Below are 13094 nucleotides of genomic sequence, written 5' to 3'. Positions count from 1 at the left end.
ACATTGAAGAAGCTCTGGGCTGTCAACTTCTCTTATGAAGTGAAACCTGGGTGACTTCCAAAGGTAAAAATTGTTGTTGCAAGTCAGAGAAGTGTTCTGTGATTCATGGTTTGCATAAGGAGTGTGTACTCCGCAGTTCTTTTGGACTCCACAGCTAGTAAGAAAACTGGGTTCTGTAACTCTGTTCCATTTAGGCCTATATTTTAATGTGAACACTGGAAATTTGGTTCCAAAACTCATGAACAGAACTATCACAATACAAGAAGGCAACTTTCTTTGCGTGTCTGATAATTTAAAAAAAAAAAAAGTTAACACAGAACTTCATGTTCCAAGGCAGATTAACTTTTCCACTGCAAAGTAATACAAACACACCTTATCTGAGCTCTGAAGTTGGAGACAGTATCACATCCTGAGAAGCAGCACCCAAGGGAGTGTGCAAGGAAAAGTAGCCTCAAAATATGTGCAAGTCTAAAGACTTGGTCAGTGTGCAAGTCTAAATGTGCAAGTCTGAAGACAAGGACGTCTTCTCTTCAGGGAAACAGCTCTGCATGCTCACTACAGGGGCCTTTCACCCACTTTCATGAAACACTACCACAAAGTAAATAAATAAGTAAACTTTAAAAAAAAAAAACATTCATTAGCTACCTTAGCTACCACTCTTACATCTACTACATAGGGGAACTTTATCTCTCAGAAGCTTAAAAACCATAACTGATATACTGAAACAAACTTAAAAGGCAAACATTACAAATTTCCAGGGCAGTGGATGACTTTAACAACACCGACTTGAAATATATATAAATAAAATATATAAATATATGTAATACTATCTTAACTAAGTTTTGTTAATGCTTTATTTGAAAAATAACTTTACTTCATATTCAGTTATAACAAAAAAAATAATTGCAGAAATTCACACAAGCATGTGTCTGTATCAACTTTTCTTACCACTTTTCTTACCTTTAAAGTTCTAAGAAAGTTACGGTAAAATCTGGTTGGAATAGGCAGTATCTTACAAACTAGAAGATTTGCAACTTTGGAAGAACAACGTTCTTCCAAAAAACAGTTTGCTTTGTTGGAACACCAAGTGGTGTTGCAGTAGTTTAAATGTGGACCAAAGTCAATGCATAAACTCAGTTCCACTTTTGTGCTAGAAAACATACTACTTTGACATGAGTAGACAGCAACACTAGGAATAAGTTTGGGACTGAAAGTGATTCAACCACCCGTGTAGTCAAGTATAGTGAGAAATCTACTGCATCAAGTATCACAACTTAAGGCTCAGTCACACGTGTTATGACTTTAAGATCTACTAATAACAAGCGGATAGAGAAGTCACATGCATAAGAGCAACAGAACACTGAAGCGCATGGATGCCTACGTTATTTTTTCAAGGACAAGAACACTTTGCTGACGGTTTCTGAAGCATTATTTCCTTTTCCACTCCTCCTCAAAAGTGTAAGCATTCATGCTGCCCTTCCCAATCCAAGTAGGCCAAGGCATAACTCCAGTGTACCGGAGTATCATCCCACTACTGCCCGATCATATTTCAGTCACTGTCTTTGGATCGCACCTGGCAGCACTGCAAGAATAACAAGTGTTTATTGCCATTCAACAGAATATGCCCCAAGGACAGAGGCAAACACTGTGGAGTAACAGAGAGTTTCAGGGGGTACCTCATATTTTGGACTGCCAATCCTTAAAAGCAGTTTACCCATGGCCCTCAATCAACTGACTATATGGTAAGACACCCAAGAACTGAAAATTATGTGATAAAATTTTGGATGTATAATAGAAAGCAAGAGAAGAAAAATCACTAAAGTAAAAGTTACTTTTATGGAACCTTTCTCCTTTTTGAAGAGCAGTAAGTATATGGGAGAGGTGTGAGCATCAAGTTACAGCCAACACTTCCCTTTAAGAAAACTAATCTTATGAAAGTTAGCACGAACACTTTTGATTCTTTCAGCTCACCAACAGGCAGGAGTCACAGGATTGTGTACTCTAGAACTGCTTAGATCAGTATTTTTGAAACATGATACACTCATCCAGACCTAAAGACGCTAGTTTTCCCAGCCTGCTTAGTATTATCACAAAGCAATGCTGGAGAAACTACCTAAACCACACGATGCTGTTTTAGTGCTTTACGTGTTAGCCATAAATGAAAGCACAATCCAGCAAAGCCACTAGATTAAACATTGCAGTAAAAACATCCACAAAATGCCATGGGAAGTAATGACATTTCTCTTTTAAGTTAAACAGTTTTTCCTCAATTACAGCTAAACAAAGTTGTGTTGCGCCTTGGTAATCAACAAGGAGCTTTTGCTTTGAGAACGACTTGCCAGTCGTTAAGGAGGCAGAGTGCTGACTAATAAGGGAACTACACTGATCAATTAAAAAATAAATAAATCCGCTTCTAGTCAATAGTGCCAAAAAGCCTCCAGGCTAGCAAACAAGATGCAGAGATAGCACTATTCGGACTCATTGAAGCGCGCTCTTCCAAAGCACACAAAACGTTCAACTCGGGACTAACTGGGGAAAAAAAAAAAAAAAAAAAAAAAAAAAAAAAAGAGAGAAAGAAAACCTGGCTTCAAGCGTTTGACTCCACTTGTCCAACCTTATTGACCACCACAGGGTTAGTTAAAAGGAACAACGCCACCCCAAAGCCACAGCCCTCAGCCAGGAGGGTGCAGACCCGGGGGAAGGGCAGGCAGGCAGCAGGGGCACGTCCCGGGGCAAAAGCCCCCTGCCAGCCCTGCTGTGAGCTGTGCACACACCGGCCCGGCCCCAGCTGGCCCCAAAGGCCAACAGGAGAGGCCTAAAGGGCCCCACACACACCCGTGGGGAGCCGCCGGGACACGGGGGGGGCTGGAGCCTGAAGGGGGGGGGGGGGGGGGGGGGGGGGCGGCCATCGAGCGCTTCACGGCGCGAGTCGAGACACAAAAGAAGCGAGCCCCCCCACCCCAAAATAAATAAATAAACGGATAAATAAAACACCACCGCAGCACGCGCTGATATAGCGAGTTACGCCCCAAAGCCAGCAAGCAACGGAGGGGCCGGGGGCCACGGCGCCGTGCCCGGGACACGGCAGGGTCCGGGTCCGGGTCCGGGTCCGGCCCCCGCGACATGGCGGCGGGCGCCCCCACTTACCAGCCCGACTCCCCGAGCGCCGCCCTCGCCCTGTCGGCCATGGCGCCTCCCTCCCGGCCTGCCTGCCTGCCTGCTCGCTGCCGGCGGGGCGGGCAGCGCCCGCTCGGTTTCCCCCCCCGCCCCTCGGCCCGCTCCGGGCAGCCGGCCCGGCCGGCTCTCGGGCTAGGGGAGGGCGATGGAGGGAAGGGACGGGAAGGGAAAGGGGGGGGGGGGGAGGGGAAAAAAAATAAATAAATAAAAAATAAAAAAAAATGAGGGGGAAGGAAGGGGAGGAGGCGGCGCAGGCAGCGACGAACAAAGCCCGCGACCGGCGCCAGCCCCGCTCCACACCCCCGTGTGGCCGCTATGGGGAGGAGGGAGCCCGGCTGGAAGCCGCTGCCGCCATGGCGGGGAAGGGAAGGGAAGGGAAGGGCTGAGGGCACGGCGGGAGGAGGAGATGGCGGCGGGGCCCTGCCCGCGGCGGGGCTCTGCCGTGTGGCACCGGCCGCCCCGGGTCCCTCGGCCCGGAGCCTCCGTCCCGGAGCCGCTCTCGCACGGCTCCTGGTCGGGATTTGTGTGGGGAAGGGGGTGGCCGAGGACCTCATTTATCTCCAGTGGGAAGAGTGTAAATAAATACGGGTAGCACTAATAGCGTCGGGTAGGATGAGTCCCCTCGATGTCCTCGGGGTGGGTGGTGGGGTGAGAAGTGGGTTTTCGGGGCAACAAGATGTAAAAGAGGCTGTTTCTACGTTTGTGTCTCTCTTAATATTTTGCCCTGAAATGAGCATGGAATTTTATGGTCTGCCTTTTTAATGGGTTTTTATAACTTAAAAATATGGCACTGTTTATTTTTCACTGGTATATGTATCTCATTACTTCAGGCTACTTCAGTAATTGACAAAAAGTGTTTGTTGTTTTTTTCTTTACCTATATGCTCTAGTATTCAAAGAAATAAGAAAAAAAAAAAAAAAAAGAATGTGAGCAGGTCATCAGTTAAGAAAATGCCTATCTTAGTCTTGGTCCTCAAGGTTTCTGCCTGCAGGTCAGTGCAGCTGCCTTTTGAAAGACCATGACAATTAACATTAATCAATCGTGTCTATGTGCCGTAGCCAGACAATGTCAAATGTTAATTCTTTTGTGCTGTATGGAAGTTCCAAAACTTAGGTACCAACTTTGTGTATTATGTATGGGTCATTCTCATCCTTGGGATGTTGCAAGTTTCGTTCTTCTTCAAATCAAAACTTGCTGTTTTTTTTTGTTGTTGTTGTGGTTTTTTGTTTGTTTGTTTTTATCCACCCAAAAGCCTGGCATTGCCAAACTGACTACCAATCACTCAGAAGAAGATTTACATGTCACAAGCTGTGACTTCTGCTGTACTGACCAACACTGTTGTCTCCTGTATGCTTTGTCCTTATTCATACTGCATTGAATCGTCCTATGTAATATACAGATATAAACTCTTGGACAAAGGTTTTGTTGCCAACACACAGATTGTCCTGCGTGGCTCCTGTTTTTCAATAAATTACACTTTTTTTTTTTTTTTCGAACCAGTTACAAAAACTTGATGCAGAAAAAGAAAACAAAACCTACATTGTTGAGATGAATCTGAGCAATTTTTTGTGTTGTACATATAACTTGAAGATTTTCTGATCTGGAGCCTTAGCAGAAAGAATATACTCTAGCCCTCTAATGAGATTCTACTTAAAGTAGACTGACACATCTTTTCTGGCAAAATCTCAAAACAATGAGTGTCAAGTCATGGAAGTTTCAATCCACATGCTGGTCATTTAAAAAAAAAAAAAAAAAAAAAAAAAAGGAAATACTAAGTAGGAAACTGCAACAACACATTTTTGATGGAAGTGCATAGCAATCACCAGAGCCATCTACGCAGATCTGAATAAACTGAGCCAACCCAGTCATGTTGTTTATGGAGTGAATAACCATATGACTTCGGGATTTTTAAAGTTTATACAGTCCCATGTCATGGCAAGACTCCAGATGAACAAGAGTTTCCAAAGCGGTAATACCAAGGAGAAGTAAAACAAGAGCCCTGAGATATACCTACTGTGTGCCTGTACCAAAGTTCTTAAATTAGTAGCCTGACATCAAGAGAGTCATTCTGAAATGTTAGTGGCTGAGTCACACCCTTCATTCCAGCAGTTTTGCATGATGAACAGTATTAGCTGCTGACATGGAAAAGTAGCAGCAGCAGATAGGTGGAATGGTGGTGCCAATTCAGTTACTTATTATGCAAAATAAATGGAAATAAAAGAACCTCTCATTTAGACTTTGACCTGGCTGCACATGAAATGATCAAGAAAAGGTTGTAAACTTTGTTGTAGCTCAAAAAGGGGTGCCTGTAGAGCCAATTAGTAAGGGATGGAGTATGACCTAGGAGAAGATAATGAGAATTGCAGACTGTATGCAAATATAAGACTAACCTTATATTAGTTTAAGACATGGAAGCTTTTGCTAACTTAAATCTTCATCAAAATCAGCAGGCAATTATACTGGTGATTTACACCAGCAGATGGCTATCCATTGCAACTCATGGCACAAAAAGCCATCTATAAAGAAAAGGTAGTAACCAACGTTGTTCTTCATCAAGGTGCTTAGGCATCCATTCTCACAAATTCATTATATGCAAGATGATATATAAATATATACATATATATACATACACGCATCTTTTGTACATGAGAAGTTCCCATTAGTGCATGTTTCTCTGCGAGCAGAGGGCACTGCCCAATCTTTGCTATTTCTAGTTGCTGATAGCTGTGCTGCAATGCGAGGTAAATAATTAGGTCCACTCTAAAACAGGTGGTGATACAATGCCTGCCAGGCTGACAGAAAGCTGCAAATTGGAGGAATAAGACCCTCTGTAACAAGTGTTCATGATAAAACATTCTTAGAGCAGACCTTTGTATCCATCCATCGCCTTTTGAATAAATGAGATTGCTGAAAGTAATGAATGTCAGACTACTTGGGGCTGTACAGAGACTGAGCCTAGACTCCAGCACACCTACAAGGGGCTCTGTGCCTACATAGTTTTCCCACAAAAATACAACATTGCATCATTCTTTACAAAATTCACGTAGACTCCTTATGTCCAAAGTATAATGTAGTTCGATATACTTCACTGAAGTTGAAAAACTCATTCCAGTTTCTCATTCCGAGCACCTGTTTCAAGTGTTAGCTGTTGAAAAGTGTGAGGTTAAAAGGCAAGGTCTGTGATGAACAAATAACACTGCTAAATTTACACATAAAACTTCAGGATTATTTGTGATACAAAATCACTTTTTATAGTATCTTTGAAAAAAGAGTAATTTTCAGTCACTGTGATGGCTTGCATAAATGCACCCACATGCCTAACTGGTTGACAGTTGCATTTAAAAATGCTTTGTGTGTAAATCAGCTATGTTAAATTTAAGAAATACCTCAACCAGTTCCTCTCAGAATGAAACAGGGAAGTGTCATGGAGCAGAGGGCTGGCAACTTCGCAAGGGAAGGCAAATCAGGAACAAAGCACACTAACAGGACAGGCAGGAGCAGCAACCTCACCATAAGGAACCATTGGCAAGTCCAGGTCTGGATCTGGGCCAGAGATGGTGTTCAGGGTCAGACACAGCCCAGTGGTGACCCAGCATGGCCACCACGACAAGGCAGGTCCAAGCTTGTGCCAGGAAGCCCAGCTGGTGGGTCTGAGTCCAGGTCCAGACTGAAGAGCTACAAGCCCAAGTGCAGACCTTGCTGCAACACAGCTGTGATGTAGCCCAAGCAGGGGCAGGTGGCACACCCCCAGCTTAAAAGCAGTCCCCAAGGGAAAGAAAGGGCAGGGCATCGCTTCTGGCTTCTTGACAGCAGCTCTTACTGGCACTGAAGCCAGCCTTGGACTCCGCCAGGTAGACTCCTTGGCTCAGCCAACAAAACTCCCAAAAGGGGGATGTGCTCCAGGCCCTGTCAACTAGTCAGTTCTGCAGTTGTGTTAATGTGGGAACCAGTCTGAGGAGCAACTTTTATCTTCATGTATCTCTGAAGACAGGTTTCTCTGTTTTTTTATGCAGAAACAGGCTTAATAGAAAAGCATTCCGAATCATCCAAAACCAGGGCGCGAGACATAACAACTTATTCTGATATGTCTTTTACAAAGGGGTTCAGCTTACAAGGAAAACTGGAGAATTATTAAACTGGAGACTGTATTTGTCTTCTTCAAAGAAATAAAATGCATCTAGTACTATTTATCTTCAAAGTGCTATACATGAAGTTATTTATATTTTAATGAAATCTTCCTAAATCAATACAATTGTTTCATTAAGTTTTAGATGTATTAAATTTACTGTTTAGATACTATATGTGTTCAAGGTATGACATGGCTATTTAAAGAGGTAGAGTGGTAAATGGGGAAAGACATTATCTAATATGTCATCTTAGTAGTGCTAACTGCAAGTATGCAACGATGTCCAATAATGTAATGTAAGACCAAAGTAAGTTAAAGTGACCCCTCACCTATGCTATGCTCTGCCTCTAAACCACATATAATTATGCCGTACAGCTTGCTTTTCTCCATTACATTCAGATTATTAACCAACAAAGTGTAAAGTATTACAACTTAATGTTATATGAGTATCATACTGCTTGCATATCTTATATTTATTTGCCTTATTTATTAGAAAAATAGGAGGCTAAGAGGAGAAATTGAATTTAGGCAGCAACTAGCTCCTGTTGTTTATTTTAGCAAAAAGTAACTAGATCCTGTGATTTCTTCACAAAGTCCACAATGTGTGCAGTGTGGGATACAGTAACGGATGGAGGCAGTCCCTCTTCTGTAGTACCAGGTAATGACAGGCATGCAAAGATATGCCTAAAAGGCAGTACCTCCTGACTGCTGCTCATGTGATCCAGGACAACCTGATCTATGACCAAGATGTCATTTCCACAGTGATCTGTAATTGTAAGTACATAAAATGTTTGTTCTGCTTGAGGACCTCCTTTAGGGCAGTGGAAAGGCAGAGAACAGACAGAACTAGCACATAGGGCAAGACAACAAAAGTTAGGTGGGCACTTTTTGTATCAACCCCACAGGTTCCCTTCCATGGCTTGAAACATCCTGGCTGCCTCCATCTCCTGCCAGCTCAGGCTCTGCTCACTTTGGTTCAGCAGCAGGCTCACAGAAGTGGGGAGCTGAAGCTAATGACTGTGCCTGCCAGAAATGGGCAAGAGCTGAACCCAGTGACACTGCACGGGTTTGGCATCATGCACCCCAACCTTGCATGCTGAAACCAACAGTGGGATGGAGACCCTGAACACCAGCCTCTGTGGGAGGCTCCCACAAGGACAATAATGCCAGTTTGGTCTCCATTTTTATTTCATCTTTTGCACAGTATGCTTTCTTCATTGTGTTATATAAAGCTCCTTTTACTGAACACAAGAGCCAACAATCTCTACCCTGGATATGTAGCCCAAGGTAACTGGGCCCTGAAGGTAAATGGCCTTCACTTCATGTCACTGTACTTCTAAGAGTGTGCTGGGGTTATGGAGCTGTTTCTCATGCTGTTTTCATGAGCCAGGAGAAAATATGCCTTTTTATTGCTATTATTTTCCTTTCTCTGAAAAACCTGCCCTGGGCCATAGCTTAAAAGGAGTTTGGAAGCATATTTAATCTTAGAGGGATTCTAGATGGCCCTGGTAAACAAAAGTGACGGTCTCTCAGTGCCCTGTGATGGGCCAGTCTAATCTGATTTGGCTGCAGTCAGGAGGATCAGCTTTACTGCACGCATTGTTGCTGCGCTTCAACCAAAATAAGCACGGCTGCTTGTGAATGTTTTATCTTTTTTGTCCGAAGGGGAAGGGCGGTAGTCAGCACTCAGTCAATATGCATATTCTTTTTCTGCCATAAACTTCCCCAAGTTGTAGACAAGTAGTAAAGAGGGCTAGTTACTACAGGTGTTTCTCACTGGGGAGGTGTTTGCTGCGGGTGAGTAGCCAACCATGACCAGTTTGTCTCAAGACAGTCAAGGGTCTGTCATCTGTTACGGAACTTGGAGAAGGAATTGACTTTTCACAGAGTAAAGAGAAGGGAAAATTACATAAGTAATGATTTTTTAAAAGGGGAGAGTGAGGAGAGAGGCTTAGAAAGGAGCAGGTTGAAGAGATGAAGCAGAACAGAAAGAGATGAACAGCAGGCACATCTTGAAGCCTGGAAATTGTTAAGAATTACAAAGTCTTGGATATAGTACCACCACCTATAGCCAGAGACTGTGTAGCAAGGTTGGTGTTGTAAGGACAGATAACTTTCACTAAGGCCACATATAATATTTTTGTCAGGCTGCTGTAATTGATTTTGCCATCTGGCTGCCTGCTCCTGGACCCTTTCGGTTTGAACACACTCGCCACTTTCTCCTGCAAGTCACTAAATGCACGCAGGCTACGGTGATCTTGAAGATACAGTCCGTGCTGCCATTATGTCAGTCCTAAATACAGCATCATTGCTGTCAAACGGCAATTATCAAGGCACTGTGGTTGTCAGGATAAGGCCATTTATATATAGCATAATGATGCTATTGCTAAGTCTATGCATGGCTGCTTGTCAAAACTTGGACGGTTCTGATCTGAATGTTAGCGCAGACAAGGCACTGCAATGATCACGAGGGTACGATGGATCACTGAGTACAGCAGAATGTAATCTCGTATAATTATGACACTGGCAAGCCCCCTCAGAGGGCCAGCAGAAGGGCTTGTGTTTGTCAGTGATGCTGGCACAGCTCAACCTACTGGTCCTCTGGACACTGAATTGGTAAATAGCCAGGGAGCAGAGGATCAAACAGCATATGGCTTTGCAGACTTTCATCGGGCTGCAGTAAACATCCCAGCCCTTAACAGCTGTGTCTCATCTCTAACAAGATTACCTTTAAGAGACTGATACCTTCTGCACTGAATGGAAATCTGGAAATAAGTGTGCTGCTGTCAAGGCTCTGCGTGCACTCAGAGGCTCTGCAGCCTCTTCCTTCCTCCTAGGGCTTTGGCTGCCTGTGCTCCAGTCCAGCTCTGATACAGTGCAGCTGTAGCTTTGGATCAGGCTGCTGGGAAAAGAGCTGTGTGAGAAGGAGCCTCATGGGGGCCTCCTGCCCTTTGCTTGCAAACTGCGCTGAAGCTCAGGCCTCCATCCTTGAGAGCCCTGAGCGGAGAGCTCCCGCCTGTGTCTGGCAATGTGCCTTGCTGATCCTGAACCAATGATTTGACTTCCTGACTTGACCTTGTCCCCACTTTACCACTGTTTAGTAGATTATCATGTTTAGTAGTCTTCATAGAATCATAGAATATACCGAGTTGGAAGGGACCCATAAGGATCATCAAGTCCAACTCCTGGCACTGCATAGGTCTACCCAAAAGTTTAGACCATGTGACTAAGTGCACAGTCCAATCGCTTCTTAAATTCAGACAGGCTTGGTGCAGTGACTACATCCCTGGGGAGCCTGTTCCAGTGTGCAACCACCCTCTCAGTGAAGATGAGGGTGGTTGCACACTGATGTCCTTCCTAATGTCCAGTTTAAACTTTCCCTGCCTCAGCTTAACACCGTTCCTGTGGGTCCGATCACTGTTGTTTACAGAGAGTAGGTCACCTGCCTCTCCACTCGCCATCACAAGGAAGTTGTAGACGATGAGGTCCCCCCTCAGCCTCCTCTTCTCCAGGCTGAACAGGCCCAGTGACCTCAGCTGCTCCTCATATGTCTTCCCCTCTAGGCCCTTCACCATCTTCATCGTCCTCCTCTAGACACTCCAACAATCTTGAATATTGGCTGACCCTGGCCACCAACATGGTACCTTCTGAGGTACTGTGGGATTGTGCCCTTCTTGGTAGGATCACCGCCCTCCTTTGCTGTCACCCTCAGCTCCCAGCTTGCCTTCCCTTGCAGGGCAGCCCATGCATGCTGCCTCCTGAGAGCTACCTCCCTAGAGCTGTAAACTGTGTTCCGTCAAGAAACGTGTCCCACCAGCAGTCAGTTCATGTCTGAAGCAGGTATATGTGTAAACTGAACAAAGCTCAGTAACAATGGAGATATTGCTGAAGGCCAACTGCTATCCATGCAATCTCTCAAAATGGTAACTGCCCTCCATTAGAAGAACAGTAGGTAGGGAATCTCTCTGAAGACCTCTGCTTTCTTCATGCTTTTCCTGCCTTTAAGTTGAATTTGTTATAGTTTTTCTCAGTGAAACTAAAGTTGATAGTAATGGACACCACTGGGCAGAACCATTGATGAAGGGCTGCATGGTGAAATCACAGTACACATATGGAACTGATGAGTTAAGGAAAGCACTTAGAGCACTGTTCCAGGCATGCTAAAGGCCTTATAGGATATGCGTCATGTGAGAGGGTGCCTCACACAGTGTTCGGGTAGCTCTCAGGGTGACATAAAATACCTGTGGTATGGGCATGGATGGAAGACCTTAGAGTTGCCTACCCACCCTCACTGATGCCCTTGTTAAAACTAAGTCTATTCCTCTTAGGGTAGGGCAGCAAAACCCAAATACTGAAAATGGTTGAAGCCCATAGTGGTAGAACCTAGTGCAGGCCCAGGCACCATTATCCTGCATAGTACACTCATGGGATATGGCCTTCGTTTTTAACATAGATTAAATCGTACATTGCAGACGCACGGAGAAGCAGTGACTACCTATTATGCAGCAATATATATGGCTGTACAGTAACTCTGTATATTGGTTTTGTTAATATTACTACTAAAAACATAAAGTTTAAATTTTTTATATCCACAATACCACAGAAGACATCATCTCTCTCTATGGTCGGTTTGGGGCATAAATGGTCCAGCAATCTGTGTCAGCACTTGACTTAATTGCAAGGTGGGAGAAGAAGACCAAATAAATAAATACTATTTTCTCACGGAAATCTAAGAAGGTTATTTTCAGATCATAAAAGATTCACTCTGTAGTTTTCCTCAAGTGCCGTCATATGTTTGTGCTTGAGGAAAAGCAAGTTATTGGAAATCTATGCCAGGTTCCAGCTAAGCAGTTGACTTTCTATCCTTGATTGAATACACACTAAACAGGCAAGAATGTTTTTGTGTTATTTCCTGGCAGTGAAAATATACTATGTCATGTATCTTTCCTATTCAGATGTGGAAGCTTTTGCCTACCACTGCTTTTTCCCTGTAGTCTGCAGTCCCAAATCAGCACAGTTTGGAAAAATAACTAAATTTCTTAACAGCTTTCAAGAAGCAGCAAAATCAACTTCTGCGACACTTATAACAATCAAATGTAATAACTAGGCAAGTTATTTGCTGACCTTCACTTATGAATGATTCAGTTCCTTTCTCTTCTGATTCTGCTTTTATTTATATATCTTTTCTGTCTCTGTTGATTTTAGTTACTTTTCTGCCCTCAGTGTTCCTTGTTTCCCGCCTGTTAGCAAACACAAGAAACAAAGAGAATCTGAAAGAATCAGCAGATCTTCATAGTATTTTTTTAATCTTCTTTCAACAGAGAACTGTGCCATATATTGTGAATAGCTGCAGAATTATGAAGGGATAGAACCATCCTTAAAGCTGCCTTACATATTTTAGGTTATTAAAAGAAACATTATTTTTTCCAGCTATATGTTTCAGATAACTTTTAGGTTAAATTCTGCTGTTCTCGGAGGTAAAGAATGAAAAGAAGCAGAAATGCTGGAGCCCTGAGCAACTTCTCATTATTCGCAAGTATACACTTTGAACTTACTTGGCTTCGATATTTATCCTGAGTGCCTAAGATATGGAGTCCATACAACAACAGGGGGATAAAAAAGAAAGGAAGAGCTTCGAAGACAGAAAAAGCTGCACAGCCCCAAATCTGCATCTGCAAGTGGGCTCCCACTGCCACAACTGTTTTAAAAGCCATATCTCCCTTAATTCTGTACAAAGGTTCAGTTTTTCCTCAGCCTACAGAAAACAAAACAAAACAAAAAATGATTCAGT

At 43.6% G+C, this 13094-nt stretch overlaps 1 protein-coding gene across 2 annotated transcripts in view; it reads right to left on the bottom strand.

Moving 5' to 3' along the window:
* TDRD3 (tudor domain containing 3) overlaps nucleotides 1–3344 on the bottom strand; it is a 104137-nt gene extending 100793 nt beyond the window's left edge. The window contains exon 1 of one of the 2 annotated variants that reach the window (XM_084520362.1): nucleotides 3148–3344. In XM_084520362.1, the coding sequence (XP_084376488.1) occupies nucleotides 3148–3188 (41 nt within the window). In that variant the 5' untranslated portion in view covers nucleotides 3189–3344. The remainder of the gene's footprint in view (nucleotides 1–3147) is intronic. The other variant, XM_084520363.1, reaches the window with a different exon arrangement.
* Between the last annotated feature and the right edge of the window lie 9750 nt (nucleotides 3345–13094).

The sequence above is a fragment of the Aythya ferina genome, assembly GCF_964211825.1.
Source record: "Aythya ferina genome assembly, chromosome: 1".
In the NCBI taxonomy this organism is placed as follows: Eukaryota; Metazoa; Chordata; class Aves; order Anseriformes; family Anatidae; genus Aythya; species Aythya ferina.
The sequence above is the reverse complement of the archived record's forward strand: the minus strand, read 5'-3'. Positions and strand labels throughout refer to the sequence as shown.